Raw genomic sequence first — 19,426 nt, forward strand, 5'->3', positions numbered from 1 at the left:
ATATTCATACGCGATAAATTTCTTTCAATGCTAGATGTTCAATAAAATGGCTCATATTTATGCATTTTAATTGGTTTATTTTTTATTAATATACGAGAAATCCTTTGTGACATGATAATTTTAGGTTATAAATATAAACACGTACTTTAAATGTAAAATAAGAATAAAATATGTCAGAAAAAATATAAAATGTACTATATAACATTTATATATCCAACCAATTACATAAAATGATATCAAATGAATTCAGTATAATTATAATAAATATTTAAAAAAGCGAACCCAGCTATAGTAAACAAAATTAATTTAAAAATGTAAATCAAAATCTGATTAAAGGGAATTAACTTTCATTCTATTATTTTACAACCACAAAGAAAATAAATTACTTAATTTAGCAAAAATAGAGTGCTCTGAATTTCTAATGAGTTTGTTTAAATAATTTTAAAATAAAAAATGGTAGTATATCTTTATTTAAAATGATAAAAAATTTATTTTTCTTTACTTAATTAAATTCTTAATAGTATTATCCTAAATACTGAAAAATTGGTGAAAAATTTGTTCATTAAATATTGACAAAAAATTAGTTCGTTAAAATGTCAAATTCGGTGTAAACTTTTGCAAGCTCTTGAATTGATTTTTTTTTTCCTTTTGGTTTATAACAACTTCCTCACTTCATTGTTATTATTTATTTCAATAGGGCAAAAATTTATTTATCTATAATCATTATAAATAAGTATTAATTTAACGCAAGTGTTACATCTTTGAGGAATATAATGCATATAATTAAAGAATGCTAATTAAATTAAAGGATTAATTTAGAGAATTTTTTATGCAAAAAAAATATTTTTTTTCCATTTTGTTCTAGAAGATGTTAGTACTTTTCATTTAAAATATTTCTATATATGCTACTACTTTATAAGTAACGGCATACCTACGCAGTCACTGAAAATCTTATTAAAGAATCAGTAGAATTCTACATTAATTAAAATTTGAAAGCTAAATAAGAGCTTAAAAAAAGAAACTTAATCCTCTAAGATTAAAATACTAATCTTTCTAGATGAGAGCATTTTGTATGAGCTTCATCATTATTATGCATTTTTGTTTACTTTAGACTGTCAGGAAAATGCCCGGACTTAGTGTCATTACGGAAAAGGTTAATCTGAGTATAAAAATAGCTGCACATACGTAATTAGATTCATTAAAAAATCCGTTTCTATGAAATCCTAGTTCATAATAATAATTTTTTTTCAAGATGAGAAAAGAGATAATACGAATTGCTAATTACCATCATTAATTTACTGAATACGTAGATTAGATATTTGTTTGTTTTTAAGATTTTTAAATAATTTGCATATTTTCAAAGGAAAGTTTTGAAATGTGTATTTAGTTTTCATTTTAATTCTGGTTAACGCAATAAATTTAAATCACAGCTGATGATTCGATTGTAGATTTTTTAGTTCGATATAAACAGAATCGTTGTGTTCAATTATTAAAATACACTTTGATCAGTATATTCATTATTGTTAGAAATCTATAATATTCCTTGTTAAGCAATCTCATGGTAAGGGAGCTAGTTATACAGATATTTTAATAGATGTATGGTCAGTGATCCCGGACATTGTAGGATATTGATGACAAAAATGAAGGTTCTAGAAAATTCAAGAATCACGACGATATCTTGATTAGGAGAGAAAATTCGCAGATCTTTCTAGAATCTTCGAATCTAGTTTCTAACGAAGCGAGCTCTCTAATTGCTTTCTGAATGTTATTATTTGCTACTTATGCATGTTCCATTGATTTCTGCAAGTAGTGTCTTTGTATTCATTTCTGCTGTGTTTTGTTATTTGTGTTTCATTTTTCTATGTCCAATGAAGCGCCGTTGTCTGTTATTGATTTTGTTGGATTTCTCTCCGTAATCTCCACTATAGGATTTCCATTGCATTGTTATTTTGTTTGAAATTATTAATTTCTTTCTTTTCAGCTTTATATCAACTACGTTGTAAAATCGTTTAATTTTTTTTTGTAATAATTTTTACTAACTACTAATTGTGAAAAAGTTATGAAAGGATTTAAAACTATGAAGGGAAAATGGATATATAATAACTCGCATTTATTGTTGATTTCTAAATTTGGAATTAGAAGCAGAATCTCAAGAATTTTGGGGAATTTTGTGATGAGTAGGTGTACAGTGATATACATAAATATTTCATATTGATAAGTTCCCTTATAGCATTATAATACATTCATTGTTTTTGCTCAATTTCATTTGCTTATTCGACTTTCAATTTCTATATATGGGCAGATTTTTATAAACATTCTATATGCATGCAAACATTTTTTTAAAATTTTATAATAATATGCAAGAAACTGCAATGTTCTAAGTTGAAAGTTATTTTTCCCCTTAAAATATTCAAGCTTTACAAATGATGTTTCATTTAAATGATTAACTTCTTAAGTTTGCAGGTATAGAGTTCCTATGATTGAAACTTAAACTGATAATATCAGTATGTAAATCTAAAAAAAAAAAAAGAATATCAGGAATAGAATAAATATTAAGTGGCCTTTATTTCTTTGTTTTAGAAATGAAATACAATAGATATTTTTATGCTTTGGAAAACTAAATTTTTGTGTTTTTGTTGTGATTTATGGCACTTTATAAGCCCGCTGACGGTTATCTGTCAGCGATTTAAGCCGAGTGAGCGTCTCCTGTTTTTTCAGTAGCGCCTCCTAGGATCAAGAGTACGCCTTAGCTACTTCATGCGTCACATTCGCTTGCACAACCCCTTTTTACAAGGGGGTACATTCACACACCTTACAGATAGAACATAGAAGAAGAAAACCATGCCCCAACCGGGACTCGAAACGAAATTGTTTTGATAGAATTTGTTAGTTAGAAGTTTTCAGGCATATAAATAAGTTGTCCCACCCACCATTCTAACTTTTCATTCGGCTTCCCTCTATTATAGAGCATGCAAGAAAAAAATTCATTTTTATTTTCTAGTATACAGAAAGAAAGTATTATAATCATAAAAAAAATCGAATTTGAAATTGTGATGAAACTACGTTTCAAATCTCCTTGTATTGCATAAACACAATTTTAGAATTATGTTTGTCCGTCTGAAAGTACAATAACTTAAAGACTTTTGGTGTTAGACAAATCAAATTGAATGTATAGTCTTTACACCAAAGTTAGACTTTGAATGAAATCTGTTGTATTTATAGGAAGTCTGTCTGTTTCTCTGTCCGAGTTGCTATATGGATAAAATCTGGTATACAGTTTTAGTATGTAAATATTGGTTTTTATTAAATTTTGAAATAAAATTTTCAAAGGATTGATTTTTTATCAGTCACTATTTTCACAGATAAGTAAATACAATAACTAAAAACGCAAATCCTTGAATAAATGTATTCTGATATATGATCTTGTTTCCAAAATTTTATTTTTATCTCAAATTTTTATTTTTATTAATTTAAAATTTTTTGTCCAAAATACACTTTCATTTTCTTCCTTCGAATTATGATGCATACTATTTCTTTAGGGGGCATAAAGTGAACATAGTGATACCAGACCTTTTGTTTAATTCAACAATATCGTCGTACTGCATTGAATGAATACAATGAAAATCTCTGTTTGTCAAGTTTCTTTTATTATTATAGTATTTAAATCACTATGCTGCTGAGATTACTTTGAGTCTTAGAAATTAAATACATTAAGAAAAGAAAATATTTTGATTTATAATTATTTAGTACCTGGCATCAAGTACGTGATTATTAATATAATTTTCATTTTAGTTGAGTAAAACACACAAGCAAGGTGTTTTTTTTTCTTTATTTAAAAATTATAACCAGGAATAGATTTTTTCCATTTCCTTTTTATAAGAAAGAAGCTCATGAATTTGAAATAGAAGCATTCAAAAGAAAAAAGAAAGAAAAAAACTAATAAAATGAACAATTGGTCAATTGAATAACCATGAAAATAATTATGATAACCACTATGACTTAACTGGACAATCAACAGATTTAACCTACATATGCATGTATTCTTTTGACATTACACATTTGATATTATATTTCTGACAATTTTAACTACCGTTCTAGATTATGTTCCTTAAATGAAAGTTATTCACCCATAATAAACCGATCCAAGAAATTTAAATAAATTAGAAGGTAGAATCTAAAATATCACTGGAACATATGTTCGAAACATTCTGGAATGGCTGAATCAAGTTCACTTTTTTTCATCAATGTTTTCACAGATAAAATCAATAAGGATGTTAGTTAACGGCATCAAAAAGAAAAGTTTCAAATTTTATCAATTTGTTTTTTTTTTTGTTTTATTTGAAAAATTTACGATAATTTTTGTAATTACTGCAAATTTTATAATTTTTCTGTTATTTTTTTAAATAAATAAGTTTCTATTCAGTAAGAACTATAAGCAATTATTTAATCAATAGATAGTTTAACTTTATAAAAATTAAGATACGCTTTAAGCTGTAACTACCTAAACCATGAAAGTGATATCTACTTCTGTTACTTCATTTGGTCTTCTTTTTTCTGAGCAAATCGAATTATTCATCGTGACTTACCTAATGTTGAGTTTTTATTTTATAATTTGCCGTCTTTCGTGACAGTTTTGTCAAGAATATTAGTTACGTCTAATTTAAATGAATCCCTAATGAATAACTTGATGTTCATTATTTTCTTTCAACTAAATAAGATTTTTCCTACTGAAGTCAGATCTCATGACATCATAAAGACATAAAAAATTTTAGTGTCTGGGCAATCTGTCCCGAATAAAATGAAGGCTTTTTGCCGCAATATAATTTTAATTTCATTTTCCTGAAGTAAACTATTTAAATGTTTAACAGAATTTTTCTTCCTTAAATTTAAACAAAATTAAAGAAAATTTGAAGAAAATCACAGAATTAAATATTTTATGAAATAATGAAAACGGTTTGAATTCCGTTGCAGCTATGAGATCTGTAAATCATGCAATGAAGTTTCTTTTTATATATAAAAGCTTCAAAATTTAGAAAATAGTAGTTTTGCTTTCATTTAAATGGAAGTTTTCTGAATTTTAACTATGTAAAAATCATTTATGCATCCAGCATTTTTAGATATTATCACAAAATAACGTCAAAATTTTACTTAATTTTTAATTGATTTCAATATGAATTGGAATTTAGGAATAAAATTTTACCAATGTTCGCATTTCCTTTCTGAATTTATTTATGTCAATGTTGATAGCTCTGTTTTTAATGCATGTCCTTTAAAAAAGGTTTGTCCTGCACTAAATATAAAATACTTATGATTTAAAATTTTGAATCTACTTCAAATTAACTCTGATCAATTCATTTTATTTACTCTTCCATCCCCCACCCCACACAAAAAAAAAATAATTCATTGTCTTATATAAGGTGCTAAACTTTTATTTTAAGCTCAGAGATAACTGAGATTAAACTTTAAAACTTTTCCTCTTTACAATTCGCCTTTTGCAGAGAGACTTCCGCTGCCTCTCTCCATCACTTAATTTATTCCCAAATTTCTTCCCAACCGACCATTCACTCCATCCCACCAACTTCTTTCTCCCTTCACTGAATCCAAATTACACCTGCATGGTAAGCTCAAATTTAACATCGCACGTGATCCCCAACTAAATAACTGTTCGAGTCACGCCGGCTCTAAAATCACTTCGGTGAATTGTGTCAGTTCCGACTCTCTCGCAGTTGAAGTCACAGTTAATCGCAGAGATAGAGAACATTATTTAGAGGTAGTGTCCCAGACTGGCCTTAATTTCTCTTTGTGGGTGATGGAAAGCACTTTCATATTGTTTCCTCCTCTTCTTTGTAGTGCATTAGCTCTTTTATTCGGAACATTTATTCTCTAACTTTATCATGTTCTTGTTGGATGAGAAAATTTGGGAAGACATAAGTCTTTGTTAATTCTAATGTCAGATCGTTGTTTCTGTTGTTTAATTACACTTCTCAATACTGATTTTATGATTTTCCAATTATACTATAAACTTCTTAAGGTGTATGTACACACTTGAAACTTCGAAAATCGTTCGAAATATCGAATATTTTTTTTATTGTTTAATAAAGTTTTCTGAACCTTTAGCTTTCAAACGATACCAAGATGTTGCTAATATTCGAAATATTTCACGAGTTATAATTATTTTTCTTGAGGTGCTTTGATTAAAAACTCTCGTTACGGTCTTTTTAAAACTCATTTTATGAAGAACGATATTTTTCCACTATGTTGCTTCATTCAAACAATCATAACACAACAAGAAATTAACTAAATACAATTATTTATAAATCAAAATAATCTGTATGAAATAGCGGATATCTTGTGCCTCAATCAAAAATATATTTATAGAAATAAATTTTTAATAGCTATTTAAAAGTTAAAATGACAGAAAAAATCTCGCTTTTTCTATTCATCGTTGATGAAAAAATTGTTAAAAAAAACTATATATTTTTATAACTTGATTGAGGCAGACAACATGAAGACTAATATTAGGCATAAATTCCATCTAGAATTGTGTGTCTGTACAAAGTAGAATTTAAGATATCATTTTAAAAAATATATGCTAATTATCTCATTAAATATTATTTAATTAATTAATAATTAGTGTAATATGGTTTTTTTTCTCAATGAAATGAGTTTAAACATATATTAATGACCTTCTGTGAAAAAACTGGATTTTTAAAGTTAAAATTTTTAAAAAAATCTTCTAGTGTGTACGTACATTTTAAAGTAATTTCCTCGTGCTTATTCCGTATCTAACAATGCTTTTGTAAAATCGGCTATAGTTTTTAAGATAAAAGGAAAATTAATATCATTTCAGCAATGATAAGATGCAAAGCTTCAACCATATTGAAATTTTCTCAATCCTAATAATCTTCATCGTAATGAGTAATGAACATATAAATCAACAAATTAATTAATCCAGAAATCATATTAAATCCACTTCAAATGCAAAAAAAAAATGAAATATAAAATAATATTAATAAATGAAATAAAGAAATAAATTTCATCAAATCACAATAGATGAGTCGTAAAGGTATACAAAAAACACAATAGCGATGTTTTATTAGACCAAATAAAACAAGATTTCCATTACTTCATTAATGGAAATTCATTAATGAAGTAAGGAATTTCATTAATACAGTTCATTCATTTCCCTGAATTAATCCATTGAATTAATTCATGGTAGAGCACTTTTATATAATTCCTTCTTTATGTGCAGTTCAGTTTTCGCGTTGGTGTCTCCATCACTATTCAGTCCTCATACGAGTGTATATCCTGCTTTCTTATCTTTGCACCAAAGAAATTATTTACAATGTCTATGTCAATGGAAATTACAATTTCCATTATCTGCACAATTTCCCTCAATAACATTTGCAGTCTAAAAGCATTTATGTAATACAATTGTAGGGTTATAACATTTGCAGTGTTAAAATGAATTATATTCACCCCTCTAAAGCGAAGATATCAGAAATAAATATTAGATAAACAATGCCCCTGTCAGAACTAAAAAAGAAAAAAAAATACTCATCAAATCTTCTTTGGAAACTGAAATTTCTATAATATATCCGATTTCTCTCGTTATTTTTATAGCATTTGCAGTGTAAAAGTAAAGTTGTTAGTCGTATTCATCCCTTTAAAACGGTGATATCAGAAGTGAATGTTAAATAAACAATGCCCTTCTCAAAACTCAAAAAAATAATAAAGAAATCAAGTGGAATTATGTCAGGTGATATTGGAGACCAATATATTAATCCACTCTGACGAATTAATTATTTGGGCAGCATTCTAAAAGTAGTTAATGTGTAGGGCAAATGAAGTGAGGTGGCCCATAGCCCTGCTTGATTTTTGATTATAAATGTTCCAATTATTCAATAATGTACTGGTTAAGATGATTATGCCAGCAAAGAAGAATGGACAGTTGCTGCGTCGTTTAAAGATTACACCAATCATCATTTGCAATTGCTTCGTAGTAGATAAATAAATATTAGGATCTTCAAAACATATTTTATGGATACGGTGATAAATTATGATAAAACAAAAATTGGGTTATTTCAGTCATTTGTAATTAAGTGCATTTTAATTCACTTTTATGCATTTTTTATTATTAATTTTTAGAATGAGAAATATCTCACGGGACCTTGTTTACTTGTTAATTCGTGGAAAGCAAGCAATAGATATAAAGCAACATTTTTTTTTTTTCATAACAATCCGATTTAGTTCTATGAAAATGAAATTTTTTTGCTTAAAATATTAGAATAACAAAAATATTTTATTAGGTTTAATTGATAGAATTAGAGATCAAAACGCAATAAAAGAAAAGAAAATTTATTGCCGCAGGGAATTTTGTGTCTCAGACAACTACAATAAATATAATTATTTCCGTTCATTTAAAAACAATTTTTGAAATTCTAAGTATTTTATATATATATATATATATATATATATATATATATATATATATATATATATATATATGACAGCGGATTCTAAAACCCTCCACTCTTTTGCGTATACATTAGGACGGGTTAATTCATCAAAATGGGGTTGAGAAAAAGATGAAAGGAGGGAATGTTTACGTTTAACAATAAAATAAACTCGGAATACTTTCAGACTGAATTAAAAAAATACGGTCAGAAACAACACGATACTCACATACAAGTGAAAACAAATGAACAAAAAAGAATCGAATAGGGCGAAAGTCAAGATCAAAGAATGACGAAGAATTCCCGAAATGCGCTCCTCCTTCCACGTCTCTCCCCTTAATGACATAGAATCGTCGAAAAGTTCGTCTCAGAAATATATATATAATGGTTTAGGAAACTATCGATGCCGATGTATTTGATGTTCCTTATGTATATAAGGGAAATAAGAATAATAAATAATATAATCTTTATAATAAATAATATAAAATAGATAGTCTATTGAAAGTACTATATAGATCATAAAAGCTAAATTTTAATAGTTTTTTTTACGAATAATAAAATTTTTTTATGTGCTGAACTCAAAAACAGCACTGTGATGATAAAAAGAATTTTTTTCAATATAATGCATATTTAAAATAAAAATTTTGAAAAAAAATCTTTAAAACCTGAAAAGTTTTAATTTTGTAAAGCTACTATTATTTGTTTTAAAAGGACATCTGAATTTTAAAAATCATAATTGACTTAGAAAAGCAAAGTCATTTTTTTGTACTTTAAGAGCATATAAAAGAATTTTTTGCACTTTATAAGACAATAAAGTTCCGAACTTACTCTGAATTCTAAAAGCATGCAGGACTTTTTTGCATCAGTTGTTTTAAACTGATTATTCAAGGGAAAAAAGGTTTTTAAAATATTCTTTTGTATGCATCGTGGTTAAATATCTTTTGAATTTGATTCAGACAAGAAACTCAACGACACCGAAATTCAAGTAAAGGGATTTTTACGAAGAGTCGATTAAATTGCTTCGACTTTCATCTTTAAAAAAAAATAGAGAAAAAGGGCTTTAGATATTTTGGAAAAACCTACATTTTCACAACAATTGGACTGAAAAAGTACACCTTGTTAAAATCTGGAGAAATTGTGTTCCTTCGATAGAAAAAATAAAAAAATAAAACATCAGTGAAAAATATAAATAAGACACACTTAGAATGAAGCTTTCAGTTTGTGTTTGTTTTCAAAGCTTTCAATTTCCGTGAAAACTTGAAAAATTTTTTTGAGTAAGATTTTTGTAGTATCACTTTAATATTTGTGTTCTGCGGTTAAATTTTATTTAAATTACTCTTAGGTTTTAAACTGAATCTTACTATTTAGAATAGTGTATTCATAGAATCATACGATAAGATGTATAAAACTACATTCAAACAACTGAACTGAAATAAAATACAAAGCTATAGTTAAAAGGTATATTCAGATATTATCAAATAAGTAATATATGATTTACTTCAAGCAACAAATCCATGTGCATTATAAAGCTTCTACTTTCCAAATCAATTTTTTTACTTTTAAAATTAATAGACCTCTGGTTTGCTTATAAAATACTACTTTTAGATAATTCAGAAAAATAAATTCAGAAATACTACTTTTAGATAAATTCAGAAACTTTTAGATAAATTTAGATAAATTCAGAATTCTTTTAGATAAATTCAGATGTTATTCATTAAGGTATAACATCATCTTCCGCCAAAATGTTAAATATTAAAGCTGCGCTATTTTAATTGTGCTACTTGTATGTATTAAATGCATGAACATTTCTGATACAGACAAGTCCCATAACATCATGCCGTCATTAAAAACTAAAATGACAAATTCATCTAGATTTCGCGATGTAACAGCTTCACTTTTTTACAATAAAACATAATCTTTCTTTTTATCTTTAACAATAGAAGAAAATAAAGGTGTGAAATAGTTCCCGAAACAATGGAAACAGTTTGAACTTAAAAGAATAAATGCTATCTATTTATTGGAAATTATACATTAAAAAATGGTAAAATTCAGAAAAATCTTCCCCATATTTACTTGGTATCTTTAAAAATGCAAATCTTTAAATTTTAAAACGGTATAAAATTTATTTTTCTGCAACAAAAGTTTCGAAATTTATCGTGGAGGTCATTCCAAAACTCAACTAAATTTTTAATTAATAAAACTTAAAAATACTGCTCCTTGTTTTATCTGTCCACTTTTCAATATGTAGGATGTACCAGTTTTAGGGCTACAGGTCAAACAGTCTGGCCTTTAAAAAGGAAATATACACATATCTTTATTATTAGCAGAGATATCTGAAGTCATCATGTGCAAATTAATTTATTGTAGTACTGTTTATTAATTAATTGAAATACTGTTTTAGAGCAAACCATAATTTATCTAAAAATATCATCAACTTCAAATATGATAATTTAAAAACAAAATTATTTCACTATCATTGATTGTCAAAAATCGTTTAACAGGATCGTATTATCTTTCAAATGATTCACCACTTAAGCCTCTTTGTTTGAAATGCTTTATTAAAATTCAGCGGGTGTATTTTGAACTAATTCTTTCTAGTATATTAACACACTGAATAAAACGGAGAAGGAAATTTATTATTAGAGAATTACTTTTCATTTATTAGCTTCAGAATTTGATTATCTTTTGTATTAAATTTTGATTCAAAACCTCAATACTTTTGTCAACTAAATTTCAATGTGTGATAAAACAATAAAATAAATTTTATTTTTCTAAGCATCATTGTGTTTTAGACGTTTCGCGATCACATATTGCAAATATTCATAACGCAAATGATAAATCTCTTAATATATTGGGTTCGACATTTTAAAAAGATTTAAATTATAATGATAACGCCGTATTATTATTTTCATCTGTTTACATTCATGGGTTTTGGAGTATTGTGATAACATAAGATAGATTTTCCGTTCCTGAATTTTGTCTCAAATTCGATAGAAATCTATAAATTTGGAGATAACACCATTTATTATATTCCATTCCAATAGTGTGTTATGTTTTAAGTTTTTGCGCTTATAAACCAAAATGCAGACTTATATAAGATTTAAGGAAGACTGAAACTTGGAAGTCCATCTAGATCTGAAAATAAAATTTTTGTAATAGTTACAATATTTTTATTTTGTGTGTGTTTGTGAGTTAAAAAAAATATTTCTTTAAAAAAACATTTTGGTTTAATGAAAACTTTTTCCTTTTTCAGGTTATTCAATCATAATATTTCATATTTATTTTTGTATACATTCATTTATTATTTTCAAGTTATCATCCATTCAGAGATTCGAGCGAACGGCTAAACAATTTCTACTATTAACTCTTCTTTGAATGTATTTTTTCTGACAATTAATGCTTTCAAATTCATTTATAGCTCTATTTCAAAACAAAAATGTGGTCAGTGTCTTGAGGTAATAATATTTAAATACATTACTGACGTTTCAGTCAATTCAATAAAGTTTAGCAAAAACAAATAACAGTCAAATCAGAATTTAATTAAAAAAATAAACCGAAAACCGAAATATCCTTAAAGTTGTTATATGTTTGTTCTATCTATGATTTCAAATATTTATTGCTCATAAATTTTAAAATGTTAATACAATTACAAGAAGAAGAAATAGCATTTATTCCAAGGATGGAAAAAGAAAATAAAGGAAAATAGCATTGCCTTTATATCATAATTTCCTGCTAAATTGGTACAATCTAAAAAAATAGCTTAGAAATGCCGTTATTAATTTTTTTTAATTAATTCTACAAAGCAAGGTTTATAGTTTCGAATTTCCACTGCTATTAATTCTAAATTTTTAGCTACATATTTCAAAATACAAACTTGAAACTCTTATAAAATATTTCAAATTTTCAAATACAATTGAGCCGCCGTCCTGGCATAGGGGTACCGCGTCTTCCCCGTTATCTGGGCGTCCCGGGTTCGAATCCCAGTTCGAGCATAGCTGTTGCTCTTCTTCTGTGTTCTATCTGTGAGGTGTGTGAATATGCCCCTCCACCCTGCAAAAAGGAGTTGTGAATGTGACGCATGAAATAGCTAAGTCGTACTCTAACCTAATTGGCACTACTGGAAAAAACAGGAGACGCTCACTCGACTTAAATCGCTGACAAACTGTCAGTGAGATTGTAAAGTGCCAGAAGTCATAACAACACAGATACAATTGAAGCATTTACAGAAAAATATTCTTTTATACAAAAAATACGTTATTATATGTCTTTAATTTTTATGTAAACTTTTTAATATAAAAGCTATCGATAGCGATGTATATATTTTATTTCGGAATTTAAAAATCTTATTCAAAAGTTTAAATTAAGCAGCGATACAGGTGGAGACGCTAAAGCTAATTAGAATCAATGTATGGAAGTGTAAAGTATGAAATACAACTGTTTTCATAAAACATTCCAGAAACAAATATATTAATTATTGCATACTTCTTTTCAAATTTAATTTAACATATTACTTAGATTTTTTTTTTTTTTTTTTTTTTTGGAAACGAAAACAACTGCTTAATTGACAAATTTCTAAATATTTAACTTTCAAATTTGGTAAATTTTTAAAGTATTAAGAACAATATTGATGAGCTAATGCATGCAAAGATATCTGATTTTACTTTTCAGATTTATTTTACAAATTATAATTACTTTTGCAGACTTCAATATTACATATTCGATTATTTTTATGATCGAACACAAAAATATTAATTTTCAGCATTGATAGACATTCAAAAATTGTCCCGCTCTATTTTTCGGCCACCCACTATATATAAAAAGTCAAATCTAATAAACAGCAATATTATTAAGACGAATAATATGCCCCCATTAAGAGTACCACATGTGGGAATCCTTCAGAACCGTCATCGGTGATGGAACTTTTATCCAGGCAACATACCTATTAAAGGGTTCAAAGTAGAACTCAATATGGAAACTCATCCTCTTTATATAAACAGTTTGCTTCTCTGAAGCAATATTTTTAGACTGATAGATTTCGACTGTTATTCCAAATGTGTGACATTAGAAAAAAATTTATTTAGCCTTGGATTTGAAAATTACATAGAAACAGTTTCGAAAGAAATTCAAAACATAATCAGGTTAAAAACTAAAGTTTAAACAATAAAATGCGTAGAAAAATATGCTATTATATTTGATGATACTTTAGAATGTTATTATATATATATATATTGTTAATTTATGATGTTTTTTGACAGTTTAATGAAGTGTTAATCTTAAAATATCGTCAGAATGAAAAAGCTGCTATTATTATCTTTAGTACTCGTATGATATTTTGAAAACGCATTTACAAATACGATGGTATCCTACCTCTTAGAAAATACAGTAATATTTGCATTTTAAAATCCATATCATTAATTTTGTCGTTCATTTAATAAATAAACTTTGCTATTAGCATATGATAAATGGTAAAATCAAATTAAAAACTAAAAGTTCAAAAAGTGAAATGCGTTGAAAGATATATCATCATATGTACCGGTACTTTATGATATAAAAACACTCGCATTTCAAAATAAAGTTCAAAAATAAAATGCGTTGAAAAATATTTTACATTTTCTGATATTTTCTTCTATTAATCTTAAAATATGATCGGAATGGGAAAACTACTGTTATTTTCAACAATACATCCATGATATTTTTATAATGGAATTACAAATACGATGTCATTCTGTCTTGAAAGATACACTAATATTGCATTTTAAAATCTAATCATTAATTTTGTGTCATTCATTTAATAAATAAGCTTTGTGATTAACATGTCAAATGTTTATTTATCAACTAATTTCTGTATATGTAGCAAAGTTTTTTGATACATTTATCTAATTACTATTAATTATTATTTTCAGAGTGCTTTTCTGAACACTTCTGTACAACAGAGTGATCATTTTGAAGCTGCTACTTGAAGAACTGATTTTTCATCATTTTCATGAATAAAATACAAACATGAAACATATGAACACTTTTTGAAAATTTGAAATATACTCAGCATATCACCGACGAAATTTTTTCTATTGAAATTTCAATAAATCATCATAAGTTATAAAGTTATTTTTACTTATAAAAGTGCAGCTGATTGATAATCAGCAACAACCACCTGATTACTGAGATACCAAAAATATGAAAATAACATTATACAGTGTTTATGCAACCTAATTAAAAAGATAATGAATGAATAACTCTATCAACTGCGTTTTATGGCGAAGATTCCTTCAAATGTTTATGAATTCATTCGTCTCCTGACATATCCAACTGAGAATCTATTTTAGATTGAAAGAGTTAATTGAAAATTTATTGTGCTAGAACTTATTAGACCTCAACCACAGACCTAGATGTGAATATGTTTCTTTTCATGTGCGCTACAGCTTTAAACAGAAGATACTTGAATTCACCCCACGTGTTTCTAATATTATTAGCTCTGCACATGACAACTGTTTACCTCCGTCATTTCTGAAGCGTGAAAACTTGCAATAAAATAAAGAAAAGTTAGAAAAAATTAACAAACAAATAAAAACTGTCAAAGATTACCGACACTTTGTCAAATAGAGGATCTCCCCACTCATCCAAAATAGAACGGCACGGGCGCTCTCGCATCACGTCAGCAGAGATGCTGGCTGATCAGGAAATGCCAAATCTGGCACCCAGCCCAACCAACGAGGGCGACAACGTGTTCGAAGAAGTGACAGCAGTCTGCTCGACGCCCCTAACGCCTCGATCAGGCCATATGCCAGGGATAATCCTCACGACGGAAGGGGACGCTTCTCCCGAGTCTATAAATACGGTCGGTAGGCACGATAGTCGAAACAGTCGAAGCAAAACGCGTTCTACCCGCCGTAAGATGCAAGCACAGGTGCAGCACCGCAGTCCATCGGGTTCAAGAATGGCCGTCCAGAATGGTGGACACAACCTGTACCTGTCCAGTAGTGGCGTCAGTCGGTCTCAATCCATGAGAACAGCCAGAAGACCTCAGTCAGTGGATCCTACTCATAGATTCAGGCACAGAATCGCCAGTATACCCAACGATATGACTCTTCCATCAGATGGACTGAGTGGACAAAGGCTAGCTTCCAACCAGTCCTTACCTTTACCAGGAGATGAATCGGATTTCATGAGGTTGAGGAACTTTGCGGTCACCAGTAAGGGTGTAGTGAATAGAGGAGACTCCTTTAGGTCCAAGTCCAGGTCATCGCACAGCGTTGCTTCTGTAGGTGTAAGTGGAAGTAGTGGACAGTTGCCAGTGGTAAGTGGACAGCCTAAAGACGATCTGAGCATTAATTATCCTTCGACATCATATTGCACGCCTAGAGATGAAGCCAGTGCGGAAGTGGCTGATACTGCCATTGCTGGGCCTAGTTCTACTTCAGTGGTGGTTCAAAGGCCATGCCGGTATAAAGTGCTTGTCGTTGGTGCACCAGATGTAGGAAAAACTGCTCTAACTAATCAGTTTATGACATCGGAATATAAATGTGCTTACGATATTTCTCAAGGTAGGTGTGCTTTATGTTTTATGTTTGGGAGTGATAAATATTTCCCATACTGAGATTTAGCAACTGTATTTTTTGTTTTCTCTGATGTTTATCAATTGTTATTTATATTCTTGTACTAAGTATAATAATAATTCATAGAATTCGAGCTTAGTGTCTATATAATAATTTTATAATACAGATTCAAAATATGTACATACACAGTCGATTATTTTAATTATCGTAATTAGTGTAAATAATAATCGGTTATTATTCATTGTAATAGCAGTTAGTGTGAATAAAAATCAGTTATTATTCATAATAATCGCCGTTAGTGTAAATAAGAATCGGTTATTATTCAAAGTAATATCAGTTATGAATTATTAGTATCACTATTCCAATGAATAATAATTGATAATTATTCATATTAATCAAACTTTTCAGTATTATATTATGAATAATTGTAACACTTAATATGTATAATAATCTAACAGAGAAAATAATAATTTTTCAAACAAACCAACTCTATTGTTTTTATTGTATTTTTTATACGAAGATCGAAAAAAGACATTAATAGTACCCGAGGTGACTCAAGATAGCATACGTGACTTACTAAGCTTAAAAAAACATAAGAACGAAAATTCATACAGATTTGATAAATGTTAGAGTTTTTTTTAAGATGCTTGATTATTTTTTCTAAGTTTTTATGTAAGTTGACAGATTCTTAAATCAAATTAAATAAATAAATATAAAAATAGATTGTTTTATATAAAAAGAGCTAAAAAATAAGTGATTTAAAAATTAAAAATGTTTCATATTTGATTCAAGTGTCTAATGCGAACTGCTTTTATCCAATTTTTAATTAAAGAAATTTGAAACTTTTAAGTACTTATTGTTCCTCGGAATTTATTCCATTTCAAATATTTTAGAGTTTAATTATAGTTTGGGAAATGCTGCGAAAAATTTTGCTTTATTTTATTTACTATTTCAAGTTTTTTTTAAAAGATCAATGTCAAATAAATGTACGAATAAAACCGCAATATATTTGACATTCAAAACTTCTTTGATATGCAGTGGATTGTAGGAATTCTTGAATACTCGCGGTTGCAATGAATTTTAAGAATGTTTCAGTAGAAAAGTTTCATTTTCTCAGATTTCATTGTATAAATTTCCTTCGCTAAAAGTCAAACAAAAGAATTTTATTTATTTTTTAAGTTGAAAAAGAATAGAATGAGTCTTTTTATCTAATTTGAATTTTAAGGAAAACAAAGAATTCATTTCCTTTTCTTCGGTGATAAGTGTAAAACTGAAAAAAAAAAAAAAGAAATATATTTTTCAGATTTCATTTTTATTTATTATTATGGCGAATAGGTTAGTTCTGACAATGACGAATTTCCATTTCTTTTAATAAAACAATAAGCTAATTTTTTTAAATATTTGATTTGATCCATGAGAGAAAAAAAAATCAGATGTAACACGTAGAAAATTCGCTTATGAATAGCATATAGCAGATACCTTTGTTTTCATCTTTCTTTTTCTTTTTTTTAATGTTACTCGAACGACTGCTTGTTAAAAAGTATTCTTTATTTTAATAAACAAAACCCAATTATTCATTACGATATGCTAAAATTGTGCTTTTGTATAAAGTTTTTATCAAGTTGAAAATGTTTAAATAAATTATTTATAATTTAATATCTTTTTCCTTTTTTTCTGGCACTCATTTTTATGCTAAAATTGACTTCATAAACAATTATAATTTGAAAAAATGAATACAAATGCGATTTTTATATTCTAACAGGATTTTACTTTTTCAAAAATTTATATAGAAGTAGATTAATTAATCATACATAAGCACATTGTTATGATTAATATGTAGATAAATAATTATATGTTTGCAAAATCTAAAACATATTAATTCTAAAATAACCTTAATTAAGCGAATTTATATCATGTTGAGAAAACCTGAATTCGCAGAAACAAAATATTAATTTTCAGATATTAAATTTATAATAATGAAATTACTTAAGTAAATTGTCATGGAATTATTTATAAAATTTATTAATTCGTTACTTACTATTTTTCTTTAGAAATCAGTATTAAAAGACATTTACCCTAATATATGGGTACTTTATGTTACTTTAAGAAATAGTATTTCCATCATTTTTATTTCATATTTTTTTATATTTCCAAATCTCAGTTGTAATTATTGTTTGTACGAATGAATAATTCTATTATTTTTTCTAAATTTTTTTTATTTACTATTTTAAGTATTATTATAACTATGATTTGCTCTACTGTTTAGAGGCATTTCGACCAAGCAATCGATGTTTCCATAAACATGTAGAAAACTTGCTACTTAATATCATAGTTTGTAGATTCCTATTTGCTTCCTTGTCCTTATATTACAAAGTAACATTAGTTGCATAATCAATTAATCTTCTGCTGTAATTGCAGAAAAGACCACCCGAGTTGATAACGATTCTAGCAAAATTAGTTACATTTTTCTTTTGCTGTTAATGAACAATCTAATTGCGTTTTCGTAATTAAAAAGACTGATTATAAGTGAGGAATGATTAATTAACACAATTTCCATATCATCCCATAAGTATTTCTGAATTCTAATAAATAAATTGCCGGCAAGAAAATCGTAGTTTCTTCTGATTATTCATATTTTTGTTTTAATGAAGTAGTTTCCATTCACTTTGCATAAATCAAAATAATTTGTAATTAATGACATCCTTTAATTTTTTATAAGATTAATGACGTGTTTGCCAATTACCAAATTAAGTATGATGTGATGAATTATTCATTAAGATTATTTTATTTAAGATTTAAAGACGCTAGTAGCGTAAGATCCAGTCTTATAGTCTTTAACATTAGTGCCAATAAAAATAAGAAATAATATTTTAAAAATGGAACGACAAAAATACCTTTGTATCCTAAATTTAATTTTATTTCATTGTTATAGAAAAACTATCTCGAATAACTGAGTATTTATTATTTTTAGATTGCTATTTTAGAAAAAACGTGAATAACTTTCTACTTTAAAACTTCCATAAATTCGAAATTTAACCACAATATGTGAATTAATAACCCTTATTATAGTTAATAAAGCTTTCAACCCAGAAATTTATATTGTCATTATAAAGTATTAAAGACTTGCTAGTTTATTTATATAAGTGCTTTATTTTAAAGCATAGGGGGGGGCGCGGTGGCCTGGTGGTAAGGTCGAACCGGAGGGTTTCAGGTTCGTCTCCCGATTCCACTGAAGAACCGTCGTGTAAAAGGGTCTGTTGCACGTTAAATTCGTCATGACTAAACGTCCTCCCGCTGGTATGGCGTGGTGTGGAGAGGGGGGTGCCAGCTCAGGTGTCGTCCTCGTCATCTGACCGAGGTTCAAAATTACGAGTCCAAAAATAGCCCTAGTCTTGTTTTAAACGGGACGTTAATATA

The 19,426-nt window shown here is 27.7% G+C and overlaps 1 protein-coding gene across 1 annotated transcript in view; it reads left to right on the forward strand.

Annotated features, from left to right (window-relative positions):
- The window catches only part of LOC129972400 (GTP-binding protein REM 2-like), a 235,983-nt gene that overhangs the window by 82,639 nt on the left and 133,918 nt on the right, over positions 1-19,426 (forward strand). Inside the window, exon 2 of the mRNA XM_056086524.1 lies at positions 14,360-15,997. Coding sequence (XP_055942499.1) covers positions 15,118-15,997 — 880 coding nt within the window. The 5' untranslated portion in view covers positions 14,360-15,117. The remainder of the gene's footprint in view (positions 1-14,359; positions 15,998-19,426) is intronic.

The sequence above is a fragment of the Argiope bruennichi genome, chromosome 6 (assembly GCF_947563725.1).
Source record: "Argiope bruennichi chromosome 6, qqArgBrue1.1, whole genome shotgun sequence".
In the NCBI taxonomy this organism is placed as follows: domain Eukaryota; kingdom Metazoa; phylum Arthropoda; class Arachnida; order Araneae; family Araneidae; genus Argiope; species Argiope bruennichi.